At 43.5% G+C, this 18,522-nt stretch overlaps 1 protein-coding gene across 1 annotated transcript in view; it reads left to right on the top strand.

Annotated features, from left to right (window-relative positions):
• The window catches only part of TTC17 (tetratricopeptide repeat domain 17), a 114,057-nt gene that overhangs the window by 51,510 nt on the left and 44,025 nt on the right, over positions 1 to 18,522 (top strand). Inside the window, exons 14-16 of the mRNA XM_043972198.1 lie at positions 1,309 to 1,386; positions 1,515 to 1,739; positions 5,961 to 6,147. Of these exons, the coding sequence (XP_043828133.1) occupies positions 1,309 to 1,386; positions 1,515 to 1,739; positions 5,961 to 6,147 (490 nt within the window). The remainder of the gene's footprint in view (positions 1 to 1,308; positions 1,387 to 1,514; positions 1,740 to 5,960; positions 6,148 to 18,522) is intronic.

Genomic DNA, 18,522 nt, shown 5'->3' with positions numbered 1-18,522 from the left:
AGGAAGAGACTGGTGCTCGCTCTGATGCTCTTTCCTTTGGACTCTGGTGGAGAGCGGAGCTAGAAATGTGCTCTCCCTTTAATAGATAGGAATCTAGGCCTTTCTCTCTCTCTTTACCAAATTCTTATTCTCCTTAATAAATGCTTAAAAGCCTAACTCTTGCTAAAGCTTATAATTTATTGGCGACCACTCATTAGATATTTTAGACAGTTTAGCTAGAATTTTAGCCTTAAACAGATGGAAGAACTACTTTCTCTAAATGATATGATTAATGTCTACAGGCTTATTTTGCCTGAAGTAAGGAGAGCCCTATCAGCTGGATAGCACATGGTATGAAAAATGTTGGTCCTGTTGTTTGTAGAGAGAGTGCTGTGCACACAGGACACTGCTGAGTGTAAGTGGGGTAGGAGTGAGGATAGCTCTGTGGTGCTGCCTAGTCATGAACAGTGCACATTTACACACCCCCTCCCCCCAAATAAAAACAATGTAATACTAGTTACATAAGAACAGATAAGCAGATGATCAAGGAACCCTTAAAAACAGCCATTCTTTAACCAACATATTGCCCTTGGCATCATTGCTTACATGTAAATGGGCACGCTCCTCTTAGTATATTCATGTGACAGCAGAAGTACTGGATTTAGAGACAGGAGGTAGCTTAGAGCTAATCAAGGCTTACCCTTTCATTTTACAGATGGGGAAACTGAGGACCATACCTATGCTCATAGTCCCAAAGGGAATGAGCTTGACCCCTCAGCTTCCAAATCCAGGGCTCTTTCTGCGGGACCACTGATCCGACATTGTAAACAGTCCTGCTAACTCACACACATGGTGCTTTTTAAGTTTGCAAAGCCCTTTCCACAATCCGAGGAAAGTAGTTCCAGTTTTATTGCCATTTTACAGATGAGTAAACTGAGGCCCAGAGAAGTTAAGCAACTGCCTGTGTCCAACTAGTTAGTAAGCTTCTGAAGTGGGAATTGAACTCGGGTCCCTGGATTTCAGGTCCAGTGGTCTTTCCATTACATCCTGCTGCCTCTCTCTCACCTCCCTTTGGGAGGAAGGCAGCATAGTACTATAGAAAGAATCCCAGCTCTGGAATCAAAGGGATTGGCTTCGAGTCCCACCCATGGTGCTACATGTAACCCTCTGGATCTCAGTTTATTCATCCATCAAGTGATGAGACTGGACCAACTGGTCTGAGGGTCATTCCTGCTCTCCTGAACATGGGAGAAAGCTTCTTTTTTATCTCTGAAAGGCCTTTTAAAGCCTATTCCTTGTTGTTTTAAGTGTCAGCTTTGTGCCTTTCAGATTTTGCTTTCCCGTATTAATAACTATACTATGACAGAGGAAGAAATAGGAACACTCTTATTTCACGCCATCAATAAGGTGAGTAAACATCACCTTTTTACTTGGGAACCTTTGGCAATGGCAACCAAAAGCCAAGCTGAACTTCCATGGCAGCTGCGCCTCCACTGATGGGAATCTCTGGGCTGTGTGTTTGGTTTCTTCCTTAGCCAAACGAGCCTCTGTGGTTCATGTTCAATGAAGCCGGACTCTACTGGCGAGCCCTGGGGAACAGCACCTTTGCTATCGCCTGCCTGCAGAGGGCTTTGGAGTTGGCTCCCCCACAGCACCAAGACATTCCTCTTGTGAACCTCGCCAACCTCCTGATGCACTACGGCCTTCACCATGAAGCCAGCAAGCTGCTCCTGCAGGCTGTGGCGATCAACAGCTCAGAGGTGAGGTTTTCTGTTTCTTGGGAGCTTCACAGCATGCTTGCTGACCTAGCCACAGGAGCAGTTTTCCAGGCAGTGCCTCTGATTTGCAGAAGCTCCGTGGGTTTGACAAAGCCTGTTTGTGTGCATTGATGCATGGTCATTTGCTTCCTATTTAAAATGAAAGGACAGTATATTGGTGCAGTTTTGTAAAGATATGTTTAAGTGAAGATGACACAACAGAGTACTGCCATCTCTCAGAGCCGAAATAGGCATCATTCAATGCTCTTTCCCACATTATGTCTTTGTGCTTAATACCAGAAGCAGTTTTAAAAGCTTGGTTTGGGGATCCTTATATCCATACAAAGCCATGCTCGGCCGATAATAAAAAATGTTGTTGAGTCGTTTCAGTTGTATATGACTCTTTATGACCCCATTTGGGGTTTTCTTGGCAAAGATACTAGTTTGCCATTTCCTTTTCCAACTTATTATACAGATGAGGAAACTGAGGCAAGCAGTAAGTTGACTTGCTCAGAGTCATACATCTAGTAAGTGTGTGTGGCAGGATTTGAATCCAGGAAACTCGGACCCAGTCCCCAGTACCCAGTGCCACCTAGCTGCTCAAGAAAAAATGAGGAGGTCTTTATTCATCTGTGGTCTTTATTCTCTGACCTATAACCCCTGAAATGTTAAAAACATTTCTTGTATTTGATAAGTAAATGTGCACTTAAACTGTGAGAGTAGCTAGGGTCTCAGTGTGTAGGAGTGATGCTCCCAAAGATACATAAAAAATGTCAAGAGACAGCATGGCATAGTTAAAGAACAGCTGATTTGAAGTCAAAGGACTGAAATTTTAATACTGCCTCTGGTGCTCCCTTTGTGGTCAAGTCACTTCTTGGCTCCACGCCTCAGAGTCCTCATCTCTTAAATGGGTATGTTTGAACTGAAACATCTCTAAGGCTTTTCCCAGCTCCACATCCTTTGGTTCCAATTTTTCTTTTTTAATTTGAGGAAAAATCAACTCGTACAGGAGGGGATTTTTCCATACTATAATAGACAAGTTAGCTCAATCTCGCATTTTAAAAAATTCTAGACTGCTAATTCATGCTGCAAATAAAGTGATCAAAGAAATTATGAAATAAGGAACTAGTACTAGAAGATATGGCAAAGTGAGCCCCTTCCCCCAAGTGGGTTCTTGATGCTGCTTCTTTGAGTTAATTTTCTGCTGCCCTCCCTGAGGGCTGCAGGGAAGGGGAATGCAGCAGAGGAAGAATCAGTATATTCTCCTCCCGTGAGCTTCACAGTCTGCCCTGTCTTTTCTCCACTGGGGCTCTTCCCCTCCTCTACTACAGTGCATGTCAAGTCAGTTCAAGGCACAGACCATTTTTACTGCTGTGCAAGGGAATTTCAGGGTCTGAGTGCTATACAGATGAGGTACAGAACAGCCCAACCAATCTTATGCTTGCTAACTTGGCTTTGTTCGGATTCCAAACATTCATCTGTCTCTTCCAGGCTTTCCCCTATTTCCAGGTAGTGGGCTCCTCTTTTGCCCTGACTCTTGAGTTTGCTGGCCATTTTTGCTAATTCACCTGACTTCTAGCCTAGACCCAGGTCATATTTTTGTTTAGCTCCTTAGATTCCCTTGGAAAAGCAGGGTCCTTTTTTTTTTTTTTAAATGGATCCCAAAGACACCATTGTGGCTTTATGTTGACATCACATATGACTGGATCCTGACTCAGTTAATGTCTTCATTTTGCCCATCAATATTCTCTGATTAGTATTTCTTCTCTCCTTGGGTCCAGGAGAGCTAAGGCACCATTCTGCATTCTGGCTTCGTCCCAGGGCTCATACTTCTCTTCTTTCTCCAGAACTTCTGAATCCAAAGGTCCTCGAGAAGTTCCAGTTTCTTTACAGTATAGAGAGAGAGAGAGAAAGAGGGAGAGGGAGAGAGAGAGATAAAAAAGATCTCCTTCATCATGTCCTCCAGTAGCTTAGCATTGTGTCAGTCCTAGGAGTTTGGGGGTCCATCTCTCATGACTTAAGGAGAGGATTTTGTTTTAGGAGGAGTAGGGGAGAACAATAATAACTCCATAGTTTCGAATAGAGATGTAGATGAAGTTAATGACTAAAAGGTCATTTGCTTTGACAGTTCTATAGGGTGTTACCTGGGGAAACTTCAGGAAAAAGTGTGGGGTATAAAACATTGAACATTTAGGCTATTACTGCTGCCTCTGCTACTCAGACTGAGTTCCTGCATAATCTCTGGGGACTTTGTGATGATTAAAAATATATGACACATAATTTCTGAGTCATTTAATCATTTTATTAATAAGGCCAACTGATTATTAATAAAAGGAGGTCTCTGGCTGTCTCTCTAGGCTAAAGACCCTTTGTGGCAGTGAGGTCTTGGTTCACACACACTTTCCACTGTAGAGGTCCATCACACAGTAGTTAAATCTAATTGGTTAATATCATTCAAATCTAATTGGTTGACATGATTGGAGGTGGGTTATATTAAAATGAAGTCTGAGAAGATGTGACTCAGGTCATTCATTTCTTGGGGAAGATGAATGACATCACAGAAAGAATGTAAGACCCTCCCCTCCCCCTCCCCCCCCCATTCAAGCTAATTTCCACCTAGGTGTGGTTTAATCTCTTCAGTAGTTCTTCAATATAGATAAAAGGATCTATCTCCACCCAAGATTCCTTGTAAAATTAGGTTGGGTTGGGTTGAGTTTGACCCAGATGAGGAGATTTGATGAAATCTCTTGAGGAGGACTTCCATTTGAGTGGGAGAGAAGGGAGGGAGAAAGGACTGAGAAAGAAGGGGAGATCACTGGGTTGTTCAATATATCAATTATTAATCTTTATTTCTCATACCTTGTTTAATTAAACTCTGCAGGATAAGAGTATTGCCAATAAATTGAGTAATCAAAACAATATGGAAGGGGGCAGCTAGGTGACACAGTAGATAGAGCACCTGCCCTGGAGTCAGGAGTATCTGAGTTCAAATCCGGCCTCAGACACTTGACACTTACCAGCTGTGTGACCTTGGGCAAGTCACTTAACCCTCATTGCCTCACCAAAAGAAAAAAAAAAAGGAAAATGAGGCAGGATAATCATTGATAAAACATGAAAACTATCTCAAATCAGTTAAGTGTGGACAAAGGTCAGAAATGGACATAAATAAGCAAAGCAGCCTGTCTGTGGTATATGAATGAGTGCTTTAGAAAGTCACATCTCTGCGACTCTTCAGGGAAGTTGTGGCTTTTTTTTCTCCAAACAGAGTGGCATCTTAAAATAATAAGGCAAAAGCAACCCATGAATGCTGATTCCATTTAATGAAGTAAATTGGCTGCCCTAGCCCATTAGCACCTCATTATTCTGGCTCAGTGTTCATTGAAGCACTTAGTATCTTCATGCACACTCTGAAGATGCTTTGGAAATCCAAGTGTCACACTTAATTGTGGGTTGGGATTGAAGCCACTGAATAATTTTTAATCTGAAGAGAAAAGTGTTTATAGCACAAGCTAAAGTTGAGAGGGTTCTGCTGTCCTTTGGCTTTGTTACAGTGAAAGTTTCTTCTGAGTTAATACTGGTGTGTTAAGTGTCAGTTAAGTTCTGTTTTCACATTAAACTTTTGTCCCAGCTAGTTGAATTACTGTTGGAGGAAGAGGAAAGTGAACAAAAGGTGGGAACTCATGATGAACAAGTTAAAATTCAATTGTGCTTCCTTCAAGTGAGGAAGTTTTTAGTGATGCCATGATCTGGTATACAGTAATACCTTGAATTGGTAAAGTGAGCACTGTATGTGATTTTATGTCACCCTCTACCTCAGTTTTTGTCTCTTTCCATTCCACAACCTCTCATTCATGTGCAAAGCTGGGAGGAAAAAAGAAGAATCTATTGAAATAGTTTGTGCTAATTGCCTTTTCTGGGGCTGTGTATTATGAGGACCATATATAAACATTCTCTGAAACCATTCTTTAAGTGGTGATTTACCCACATAATCACAAAAACGTTAGGAATGGTGAAGGGCTCACAAATGAAAGGTATTGGCTGCTCATCAGAAATGAGCTCTCCCCTGCAGTCCTGCATTTAGGAACAGCTAGTGCCAGTGAAATGGCCAGTGATGCCAAACTTTCCGGGGAAGCCTGGGCCTTCCAGGGCAAAGAGGCCCAGCAGGAGTCTTGGAACTTGGAATTCCCTACTTTGCTTACCTTGGGTTCTTTCCCTTCTTTTCAGCCCCTGACCTTCCTGAGCCTAGGAAACGCCTATCTTGCTCTGAAGAACATCAGCGGGGCGATTCAGGCCTTCCGGCAGGCTCTCAACGTAACAGCCAGGTGCCTGGAGTGTGAGGGCAGCCTGAAACTGGTCCGATGCATGCAGTTTTACCCGTTTCTGTACGCCACCCCCTCGCCTGCGTGCAGTGGTAAGCAGCTGCCAAGCTCTGGCCAAGAGGCAAGCTAACGCCAGCCTGCCTGCCAGCTTTGCTGGCATGGACTGTCGGGGGGGGGGGGGGGAGGTTCTCTTGAGAGTTCCCTGTTCTTCATGATGACTGTAATTAGTATAATTAGGGAATTTTTGCTACTTAGAGTTTCTCTCCGTTCAGTGAAACTGTGGGGTAAGGCTTGAACCCAAGTCTTCCACCTGCAACAGTGAAGTGCTTAGCAAACCCTAAGATCTGCCCGTTAAAGGATGAGGCCTAGGGCTACCATTTCACCTTTTCAGGTCATACACTGTGATGAGAGTGATTCCTCCCTCCGGTAACAGGACATGGATGTATAAAGACAGGGAGAAAGCCCAATGTGCCTTAGACGACTGAATTTGAACTCAGGCCTATAAACAGGAAAGCTCTAGTGCAAGCTCATTCATCAGAACTTCTTATGCTTCCACACTGATCAGGAATCATTCATCACTTTTATCTTCATTCTGTAAAAATCACGATTGAGGGGGGACCCTCTTAAAAATATTAGGCAACTCATTTCTTTATAGCCTCGAAGCAGGCTCTGATTCGTGAGCAGGTTGCCATTGGAGCCAACTTTAGACAGACATATGATGACCTCACCAGTCCTTTGCTCTTCTCTAGATCTGCTAGCCCAGTTGGTCTCTGTTTATTTTTCAGGCCTTTCACAGTTTAAATTTTGAAAACGTCTGTGGGTATTTGAGGGAAAAAGAAATAGACAGCTGGTGCAGAGGCTTGGCTGGAAGCAGAACCAAGTGTCATCTTAATGACTAAGAACTTTTTTTAATCACTTTGGATGCATGGCAGCCTGTAATGAACCGGCTGACTGAAGAATACCTGCTGTGTCAAGCAGCCCTAGACTTTGAGAACTAGGGGCCATCTTAGATATCCTCCCGGCCAGCTCTCCTCTGACATATGAGGAAAGTGAGTCCCAGAAGCGTAGAACCCCAATCTTCTGCCAGTCCACACACTTTTCCACTGTCCCATGCTCCTCAGAATGGTGATAGAGCAGTCCAGTAGTACAGCCACTTCTCCCTTAGCATTGCATGGACCTGTCCACAGACCTCCCCTTCCCCTCTTGGGGCTCCATGTGGCCCTGGTGTGGAGGACCCCTGGTAGAGGGCACTGCTGCTGCTACTGCTGCAGCTGCATCCTGCCAGGAGCTGGGGCCAGAGCCAGAAGGGCCCCTGGGGAGTCAGATTTGCATAATGCAAATGTATGTAAAGTGAGAGCTGTCTGTATTTGAGTTTTAAAATGTTACTGTATTTTTGAGCATCCAAGGAAAGCAAAAGACTCAGGAATTTAAAGGTGCCAAAATGTGGGATATTTTAAGATCGGAAAGGATACAACGTGGGCTTTGAAATTTTCTTGGATGCCTGAGAACAGCCTTGTGGACAACCATTCACTCTTTCCCGCTGAGCTGCTCATGGAACGACCCTTCCTTTCTGTACTCACTGGCAGCTTGTTTTCTCCTGTGACGGGACAGAAGCGTCCATCCAGTGACTCCTCTTTGCAAACGCCATCTCCTTTGGAAGAGATTGGAATGGTTTTGCCTTCGTATTTCAGTTGTTTGAAATGTCATCCTCATAGTTCACATCTCCCATGTCAAGAAAGGAATGCTTTGGTCTTGTCCTTTTCTCTGAAGGAGACTGTGAAGTCCCTGCATACCTAGTAAAAGAAACAGTGCAGCTCAGGTGTATATTGGGTCTCTTAAGTCCTCAAGGCCAGAATTAAGTTGGAGCAGTCACAGTAGTAAGCAGTAGTGTGACAAGAGGAGGAGGAGGAACTCCCCATGGGTGCATCATCCCTTTCCTAACGATGTTTCTTTTGCATTTTGGCATTAAGAGCAAACCCCTTGATGAGGATGGTAGCTTCTTAGCTCTTTTATGAAGTTCCTTGGTCATATATTAAGTAGGTAACAGGCTTGCTTGTGAATTTTGGAGCCAGGATTTTATTCAGCCAATCAAAGAGAAGTCTCAGGATGGGCAGACCTAAGATCCTGGGGTGATCATAATAATCCCAGATGTTCATTTAACACTTTAGTTTGCCCAAGACTTTCACAGATATTATGCCATAAATCTATCCTTGCAGCAGCTCTGCGAGATAGGGCAAAGATCATCATGCCTCTTTCACATTTAAAGAAACTGAGGCCCAGAAAGTTTAAGGGACACACCATTGGTCAGTGGCGGAGCTGAGGCTAGAACACAGGTCATGGGCGTCCTGTTTCACTGTGCTCTTTGGAAAACCACCAAACTCTGCCACTGCCAACCCTTTAGGGCCCTCCACTCCAGTCTTCTCAAGGTTGGAAATGACTGTCATTGGTGAGAGGAAACTGATTTCAATCTGTGGACTTTCCTTGACTGGATGTTTGCCTTTTCCCAGTTACTCCACTGGCCTTGCTCTTTGAACAGTTAAGAAAGTGAAATAGCCTCAAAGAAACCAGGTTCCTACAGGTGACATGGGAATGAATGCCAGTTGTTTCTGTACCTGGAACACTCAGTTCTTTGTGCCTGCCCCCTTAGAGGCTGAGAAAGCCCAAGTGATTTAGAAAAGCCTCACTAACAAGATGGATTCGACAAGGAACATTTCAGCGTTGTCATTTAATGTTGAAAACCAGGTGTTCTATTGGTCTCCTGGCTACCTGGGTCAGCCTGTTTCCTTTTTGGGGGGATTGTTTGTTTTTTGGCCTTATTGGAAGATTTAGGAAGTTGTGATGTTTGCTTGCAGATGCTGTCCTGAGGGATCAGCAGGATTTGGGTCAAGCCCTGCTTCTGACACATCCTCCCCATGTGGCCCTGAATCTGGGGGCTCAGGCAGCCCTCCTAAGGCTACAAGCCAACCCATTTATTAAGCACCTCCTTGGGGCCAGGCACTGTGCTCAGCACTAGGGAGTAGGGATTGTCCTTACCTCTACTTTCCTCCATCCTTGACATTCCAGATCCAGACCAACACACACGTGTGTGTGCACACAACCTCTTGGCATTGATCATCATTAGATGAGAGTTGGAAGAAAACAACCTTCAAACCCAGTCCAAAGGCCTCAGCCACACCTTCACCATAGACAACCAGAGGGGTTTTTTTCCTGATAAGTGTGTATATACACACTGGGACTAAGATTATTTTTTTTGTTACACGCAGTCAGATTAGCATTTTAAGACCCAAAACAAAATAAATTTGGAAACCCATTTTTGAAATTGTCTTTCCGACCCCTTACTCTTTTTGAATGATCACCATTAGTCTTCCAAACTACTGTCTTAAACATTTCTAACCCAAATATGCTTATTGGAGCTCTTTTTAAAAACAAGTATTATATGCCATCTGAGAGAGTATAAGTTTAGCATTTTAGTGGAGAGGGAGTTGGATATATTGAAATATCTGTGTATTTTATTGATTTCACAAATCAATTCTTTTTTCCAAGTTTAGCAGTACACATGGAAGTGGGTATTGTGCTAGCTGTACAGGTAGCCTCCATAAATAGCTTTTGCAATTAATTCATTCAGCATGCAAATAAATTACCTCAAAATCTCATGAAAGAATTAGTAGAGATTCAGATTACTTATATAAATCTGCCCAAATCAATGCAAAATTATTTTCTTTTATGATTTTTTCCCCAAACTTTTGTTCCTTAGACTATTTTATAGATTCACCATTTGTGGAGAATAATAGTGCCAGTGTCCAGTTCCATCATGTGTTTGTACTGTACACTCTAGTTACATGTTTGTTTTCATCCCTCACTCGGCCTCAATCCAGAAGCCAAATAAATCTCTAGCTGCGTCACTGCTCTAATTCCAAGGATCCTAGAAAGCATAATGTGATGGATCCATTTTGAATTGTTCGTGCCTGTGATTGGGCAAAAGGGAGAAGAAATTCCCTTTGTTTTTGATGAGCATTTCAGTTTGGCACTTGTGAAAGGCAGGTTGGTTTGTCCCCTTTTGATGAAGTCTTCCTTTTGCAGTTTCATCAGAGCTGTATGTGGAAATGAGCTGGTCACATTCACAGACTTAGACCAAAAAAATCTTCAGTGGAATGTGGTACCTTTTTGTTGTTGTTGTTTCACAAATTTAGCTAATGGATAAGATGGATGAACCCTTAAAACAACATTTTTTTTAAAAATTAGCACATTTCCCACTCATTGCTCCCTTTTTTTTTGTTTTGTTTTTAAGTGAACTAAGCTATATACTCTTTTATTTTTGTCTGTTTCTTTATGAGGCAACCAGGGTTATGTGACTTGCCCACAGTCACACAGGTAGTAACTGTCAAGTATCTGAGGCTGGATTTGAACTCAGGTCCTCCTCACTCTAGGGTTAGTGCTCTATCCACTGTAGCACCTTGCTGCCCCTCTTTTAAAAGCTTAACATCAAGTAAAGGCTACATTTCAGGGCCCAAGATGCCATACACTAAAATGCTGGAAGGGAGGATAGACAAGTTGTCCCCCTCCCCACCCCACCCCCCAAAAAAACAAGGGAAAAAACCTAGTAACCTACTTTTCTAGTGATCTAGAATTGATGATTTAAGAACCACATGAGCATAAAAATCTTGTTCTACCATAAGGCTTTGCTAATTGGGTACAAGCCATAGGAAGGATCACCAGGCTTGAAGGATTAAGCAGGGGTCTGTGCATAGCCTAGGTTTCTCTCCTTCCGGTGATCAATATCTCTGGCCACAACAATGTCTGCGGAGGAATTGCCATCTGCATCAGTGAAGAGTCTTACCCAAACAATGGAATAGTGGGTCCGTGGAGGGGTAGAAGTAAGAATAAGGATTGGGATGATGTCAGCAAGGATGGAACTAAGTGCCTGCATAGAGGTCTAGAGCTGGCAAAACCACTCATACCCAAGCTGATGATAATAACGATGCAGATATTTTCCTCACGGTGCATTATCTAACATTATTTGACATTTTCATTAGATCCTTCAGCTTGACTCAACCATGGCAGAAGCTCTCTGCAGTGTTCCATGGTATTCCATCACGTCTGTAGCATTCGCATATCACTGCTTCATTCTCTAAGTACTTTATAATTTCTGTTATGTTAGAAAGTGCAGGACATGCTTAAAGGACAATTATATTAATAGGCCTGTTTAGAAGAGTTGGCCTATCATTCTCCCACAGCAGTAGTCACACAATTCAGTCACTCGGTTGTGTGTTTAACTTTTGGGAAGTTTACTAATGTTGTTCAATCTTGGGAGTCCTGGAAGGTTTCCCACCTCCTAATTCCTACCTCTCCATAGAGCATTAGAACTGAAAGGGACCTGAACTTCTCTTCTTGAATCAAGCAAAGCTCTCTGACCTGGGATTCAAAGGCCATACTCGTTTCCCCGTTTCAATTTTTTAAGAGTTTTATGAAGTGGCACGTCGTGACAGGCACTGGCACAGCGAGCCTCACCTTCACCTCCCCTTTCCAACCATCCTTTGCCCCGAGCTGTGTCCATGAGGTTGTGCTGCCGGCGTTAGAAGTTTTCCATGTAGAAGTCTAGCATTAGATAGGGCTGCTCCTGGATGCCAGGCTTCTCGCCCACTGAGCCAGGTGGCCCTTTGGTTTTCATGGGCCAGAGCTGTTCTCTGGGTAGGTAGATGTTGTACTTTGTCCCCAGCTGACCTACTCTAGAGCTTACGTGCCAGGACCTGCCAATGCCACTCCCCAAAGTGCGGGTTTCAGTCTGATGTATCATTTCAAACTCCCATTGCTGAATTGTACAAGTATGTTCCAGTCACGTGCATGTGCTTTTTTCCAATCTAGTGTGCAGGTGATTTGTTTACCCTGTCTGCATTTCATCAAAATGTATTCTCACAGCACAGTGTTTCCATATTCAGATTTGTTGTTCACATAAATCTTTTCTCTTTCTAGAACTTGTTTCATTGCCTTCTGTCCTATTATTTTGGTCTGTGTCCTTCGCCCTTGTTTCTGTATTTCCAAAAGTGCTTGCAGCTTAAAGCATTTGTGCAAATGATCCAAATTTTGGGGAAAAAAAAATCCTGGCTTCTAGTGCCCCCTTGTGGACTGCCTAACACACACTTCCCACAATCAAAGGACTTTGTTTTTCAGATTCTTCATAATAAAGGTAGATGTTTGCCTTAAAAAAATTTAAAATTCCTAGTGCTTCCTTTAAAAACGGTTTCATGCCTGTTAGCATGCCAGCAGCACGCCCACCTCCCTTTGCTGCAAGCTCTAGGGATTTGGTGCCTTGAGTTTCTGTCTCTGTGCCCCCACACTAGGAAGGGCTTGCAGGCAGAGGCCTGTAGAATGTCACTCGAACCAATATCACTTCACACATCACCAGACCCCACGGGGAAGGCTCTTCAGCCAAATGCTGAAACACAACTGGGGTGGTCTAATGAGGAACTACCAGAATGTGGTTCTGCCCAATACCTGCCGTGCCCTGGATGTCTGTGGCAACTTTTTGGTCCAGGATCTCAAAGTGCTTTCTCAGTTATTTCCTTCACAAACTCCTTGTATCAAGTAGAGCAAAATGAGAGAAACCCCATTTTACAGTGAAGAAAGATCCCAGGAGGTCAAACAAGCCAGTGGCGGACCTTGATTAAAACCCAGTGTTTTCCATTAGGAAGCCGCCTTCTGCCTCTGACCAGGTGCCTCTAGATCACTGACATGAAAACATCAGGAAGCAACACTCAAAGGGTCCTTTCCCCATTGTGAAGACATGGCAGGAGGAAACATGTGTCTCACGTGGGTCTTCCCACACTGTGAGTCCTTGTGAAACCGTAGGGTTCGTGGGTCAAGATGAGAGGTAGAAGGAACCTTTGTGGCCATCTAGTGCATGTGCACGCGTAGAAATGATTGGAGGGGCCCCAACAAAAGCATCTTTTAAAAAAATCAATCCCCAAAATTTGGAATGTAGCCTTGACCACCTCCAAGCTTTTCTTCACACCATTGGGCTTTATGCTGAGGACCTAGTAGCTGGCCTTGTGATGTACTGGCTTGATATTAGGTCTGCCTCCTTTTAGCTTCTTATGAGCAAACTATTAACTCAGCCTCCTCTGGTATTCAGAAGGCCTGAGCGGCCTCTGCAGACAGATTTCCTTTCTTTTCAGCGACTTTGCTTTTTCTCCTCTTTGAAGACTTTGCTGCTCTAAAGAGGGCAGCGTAGAGTTGTGGATAGAGAGCTAGAATGAGATTGGTGAAGACCTGGGTTTCAGGGCTACCTCCACCCCATTCTGACTGGGTGACTGGACAGGGCTTTTACCCATCGAGTGCCCGCCAGTTACGCAGCAGGCAATACCCAGCTTTGTGGACAGAGGGAGTTTTCTCCCTGGGAGTCCCTGCATCCAACACAGTGAGCTCACACAAACACCATTCTGCATTTCAGAAACTATCTCTTTAGGGCAAGGTTACTTTTCCAGAAGCAGAGATCTCTCATGGTAAGAAATGGACTTTGTTGGCACTTGTCTATGATTTTTTAAAGCCTATCCAGAGATACCAGAGCCTTGGCATCACTGCTAAGGAGAGGGACAGAGAGAGAATGGACCTGTGGGTTCCTTGCCAGACGAGGGGGTCAGCACCTTGTCTGTGGTTTATGGTCTAGAGCAGGGGGCGCTAATTCAGATCAAAATGGAGGCCACTGAACCGAACATAGGGAACCATGCAGGCCACATATTGACTTAGAAAACCCCCAGGTTTGTTTTTTCAGTAATGCATCAGCACATTAAAGTCAGGAACTACATTTTCATCTGGTTCAGGCTGAGCTTGGGCATATCGTGGGTCACCTGCAGCCCACCTCAAGCTGAGGTCATTGAGAGTTTAAGCGACTTACCTGTGGTCACACAGCCAGTATGTGTCAGAAGCGAGACTCAAATGCAGACCTTCCTGGTTTCAAGGTAGCTCCCTATCAATTAGTCCACACTGCCTCTCTTTAATACCATCTTTAAGGAAAGCTACATTTACATGTACAGGGAGCCCAGTGAATAACCTCTCAAGTCCATTGCAGCCATAGAAATTGAGAGTCATAGCCATGACCACTACCATGGCTGTCTTCTCCGTGACTCTTTGACCTGCTCTGTAGTTTAAACACATTTCTCATTAGGTCAGGCCTGTTGGAGAAATAACTGCAGTCTCTTTCAAAGGTCCAGTTTTCCAAAAATGTTGCTGCTTTACTTTTAACTCAGTCATGTCTCATCTTAGGTTAACTTCGGTAGTTCTAGGGATAAAACCACAAAACTTGAGCCTTTTATGAAGGATTACATGTAAGCACTTCCTTTATTTAATGAAAAGTGTGTTCGTTTCAACATCAAGTCCTTACCACCCCAACCCCCCTTCCCTAAATCCTTGCAAGGGAAGAAGAAGGTCCAGCAGCAAAAGAATCTTGTGTGGTGTTTGGGTGTGGAAGTCCTGCTTCTGGCTGCTTCGTGCTGTATCCCTAGGTCACTGCCGTCTTTTGCAGTTCAGAGCAACCAATCCACGCTGTTGGAAAAACAACCTACGTCCCGTGACCCAAGCCCAGTGTGGTTGCCTTTGACAGTATGGTTGTCATTGGAGTCTTTGGCATCCTTGTGTCTCAAGGAGATAAGGTTTTTCCAGGCTAGCATATATAATTTGCTATATTTTATTAAAAAGCCCCCAACTTCTGTGAAATGAGTCCTTAACAGCCAAGGCCTTGGTAGTGTTTTAATAATGGAAAATCCCCTAGCTAAATCCTGAAATGTTTAAAGTGTGCGGTTGGCAGCACACCAGTGCTCCTTTCCTGCTTTCACACTCTGGGCTTATCACATTTATTTTCTGCAGGGATTCCCTGGCTGGGCTCCTGAAGTGGTTAATCCTAATTCTGCCTATATGTCACTCTACCCCCACAAAATTTAAAATCGCAAGACAATTTCCTTCCTCTTTCTCCATTTTAAATAACTTAGCAATCTTGCTATTCTTTTGTAGACTTTTCTAAAACAAGAGTCTCTACTGATGACTAAGAGAAATAGCAAGAGTCTGATATTGATACAGGGAGAACCTTCACTGCTGATCTACCTACCCATTCTTGTTTATTAGCATATATCTGTGGAGAATGAGAAATTCAGAGGGCACCAGCATTCTGGCCTCACCGGGCTGATTAGATTGTTCCCTTACTTCTTCTGAACTCAGGCAGGTCATCAAACGTCTCTGGGCCTCATTGTCTTCACTTGTAAAAGGAAGCCGTCTCACCAGGTAATCTGCAGTGGCAAAGAGGCCTGACAGTGGGTTCCCATTCTGGCTTTGCTCCTTAACTGTGGTGTTGGAGAAGCTACTGAACAGAGATTGAACTTAGTGGGCCTCAGTTTCCTCTCCTGTAAAATGAGAGGTCAGACTAGATGGCCTTCAGCCCCTAAGGCTTTGGTGCTATGGTCTTTCCAGCTCTGAATCCTATGATCCTCAAGGTCACCTCTTTGTGTGGAGTGATACAGTTCCACAGAGCTCACTGAAATTCAGCAGCAGTTTCATTCTCACCATATAATAACTCGGTACATTATATACTGTTTCTTTATATACCTATTAACAGTGACCCTGCAGCTAAGTATTGCCTTTTGACTTCACCCAAGGCTGCCTTCGGTTAAGCAAAATTATGGGTTTTCCAAAAAGTGATTAGTGCTTAGCCTTCTTGGGTAATACCACTTTGAGACTAACATTTTGAAAAGAAACTGAATATCCAGGTAGATGATATTGCTCATGGTGGTTATGGCTGAGAGTAGTGAGTGATATATGAAGTCAGTAAAAGTATCAGCCATGACGTCATAGACCCGATTTCCCTTCTCATAACTTTGAATCCTAAAGCAAAGTCAGACCTGTGTTTAACGTGCCATTAAACTTGGCAGTCATCTTTGAAACTGCTTGAGTATTTTTTATTTGGCTCTTAATTTTTTTAAAACTCTACCTGTTTTTAGAAATAGACCTCCAGGGCAGCTAGGTGGTACAGTGGATAGAGCACCAGCCCTGGATTCAGGAGAACCTGAGTTCAAATCCAGCCTTAGATACTTAACAATTACTAGCTGTGTGACCCTGGACAAGTAACTTAACCCCAATTGCCTCACCAAAAAATAAACAAAAAAAAAACCCAAAAAAAGAAATAGACCTCTAATTCCTAAAGTAATAGTTGCATGTCTTCTTTCCATTACTCGTGTGACTCAAATTACTTAGATTCGATAGTTTCAACAAGAATCAACCTCACTTTGCTGCCATGCAGCAAGCACCACTAATAGACCGTGTTAATTCAAGTAGGCCCCAAAGGATCACAAGATCATAGATGGAGAGCTGGAAGCCATAACCAGCCCCTCACCTTACAGATAAGGAAACTGAAGCTGAGCACAGTTAAGTGACTCGCCCAGTTTCACTTAAGTATCTGAGGTGGGGTTTGAATTCAGGTCCTACTGACTCCAATCCCAGTGGAGGCCTTTTAAAATCAGAATCTACCATCAGAAGAATTGTGCAGATCCACCAACAATAAAAGGCATGAGATAGTGGGTGGATTGTCTGAGCACCAGCATTTAACAGCTTGAATAACTTGGTTCTCATTATTTAACCTGGACCTTTTTCACCTGGCTCACATCAGCCTTGCTTTGTAGTCAAGTACTCCAGGGAGAATTAAGACTGACAGATCACCCATCAAAGACAGAAAAAGAACCTTGAAATTTGAGAGAGGTTAGTATCGGGTGACTTTGACGTGCTTCTCCTCCTCAGCAAGGAGGACACGGAACCCTCGCCTGTCACCCAGCGAAAGGCCCCCACTCACTGGGAGGATAAGGAATTAAGAAGGTACAGACATTTCAAGGTATCTTTATTTGTTCATATGCCCAGCCATCAGTCTGGGGAAGGTCATAATGCATGGACACATATTCTGCCTTCAGTTTTGCAAAGGGAAACCCAAGTTATCTTCTAGGCCTTCATTGAAATTCAAGCCATGGGACTGCCTACCCTCCTGCTCTATATGGAGCACCAGGACACCCAGTGAAAGGCATCTCCAGTCACATCTTAGAGTCTGAGTCTTCTATCTGCTGACAGGGCTGGAGAGTTAAATTTAGATGTCTTTCTCTGTGTTTTTGGGCCCCATTCCCAGACAGCACCAGGAGCTCACCGTGGTTTCTATACCCATATCATAAAGGACAAACTGTCATTGTAGCTACTGACAAGAGAGAGGAGAGGAGGGAGAAGGAGGGGTGATGGTGTTTATTACTACTGAACCCCCATTAAGTATTGTAGCAGGCATTATTGACCCCTGCAGGTACGCTTCATCCCCAAGGTAGGAGCCGAGGTGGAGGTATGCTATATATTATATCCATCTTCTATGATTTTTAAGGCAAGAGAAGCATACTAAAGGTATAGCCCTTTAACCTTCTCATTGGGCATTCCATAAGAACAATATTGCTTTGAGGGGGCGGGGGGGAGAAATTTACTTTTATGTAACATCAAGAGTTTTCCATTTATTCAACATTTACCATGCATTTATTAAGGGCCTGCCATGACCTAGGCACTCTACTAGGTACTAGGAATACAAAGACAAGAATACCCACAAGGACCTTGCATTCTGCAGAATGGGTGTGAGTGAAGCAGCATGTCCACAGGAAAGAGAACACCAGATATATGAAAATTCCTACCAAGGGATTTCCTGGGAGAGGGGGCACGGTGCTAGCAAATGGGAGCATCAGCATAAGTCTCGTGTAATCAGTCAGCAGTTATTAAGCATGGAAGGACTAGTGATACATTTTTTCCAAAGCCCCTACCTTCAAAGAGCTTATAGTCTTATCAGGATAGAATGTGTATGTTTGTACACACACGTGCACAGGCGCACACACACACACTCACACTACAAGACAGTCGGGGTGGGAGAGCACTATTAGCTGAAGGGATCAAGGAAGGTTTCATGTAGAAGGGATTCTGTGAGGGGGAAGGATGCATTGCAGGTCTGTACAAAGATAGAGTACTGCCTAAAGGGAAGAAGGTGCTGCACTTGGTATCTCTTCCAGGTTCCATAGACATGATCCTTCCAGATGAGGAAGAGCATTTTTAGGAGGATGGCAGAATCCTTTTAAGGACTTAAAAAATCATCTTTCTCCTACACAAATAGAAATCTATTTGGCATTTGAAACAATTTTTTATACAAAAAGGAAGCTTTGTGCCTTGAGACACCCAGGTGAAATGAATATGATCTTTAAGAAGTTCATCAGACCATTGACACTTACTAGCTGTGTGACCCTGGGCAAGTCACTTAACCCCAATTGCCTCACCAAAAAAATTAAATTAAATTAAATAAATAAATAAGAAGTTCATCAGAACATCAGCCTCAAGTCCATTTGGCAAATGCATAGCATTGATTCATCCATATTCATTTCTATAACTTAATATACCAGCAGTAGTTGAACCTAATTGAAAGA

The sequence above is a fragment of the Dromiciops gliroides genome, chromosome 6 (assembly GCF_019393635.1).
Source record: "Dromiciops gliroides isolate mDroGli1 chromosome 6, mDroGli1.pri, whole genome shotgun sequence".
NCBI lineage: Eukaryota > Metazoa > Chordata > Mammalia > Microbiotheria > Microbiotheriidae > Dromiciops > Dromiciops gliroides.
The sequence above is the reverse complement of the archived record's forward strand: the minus strand, read 5'-3'. Positions and strand labels throughout refer to the sequence as shown.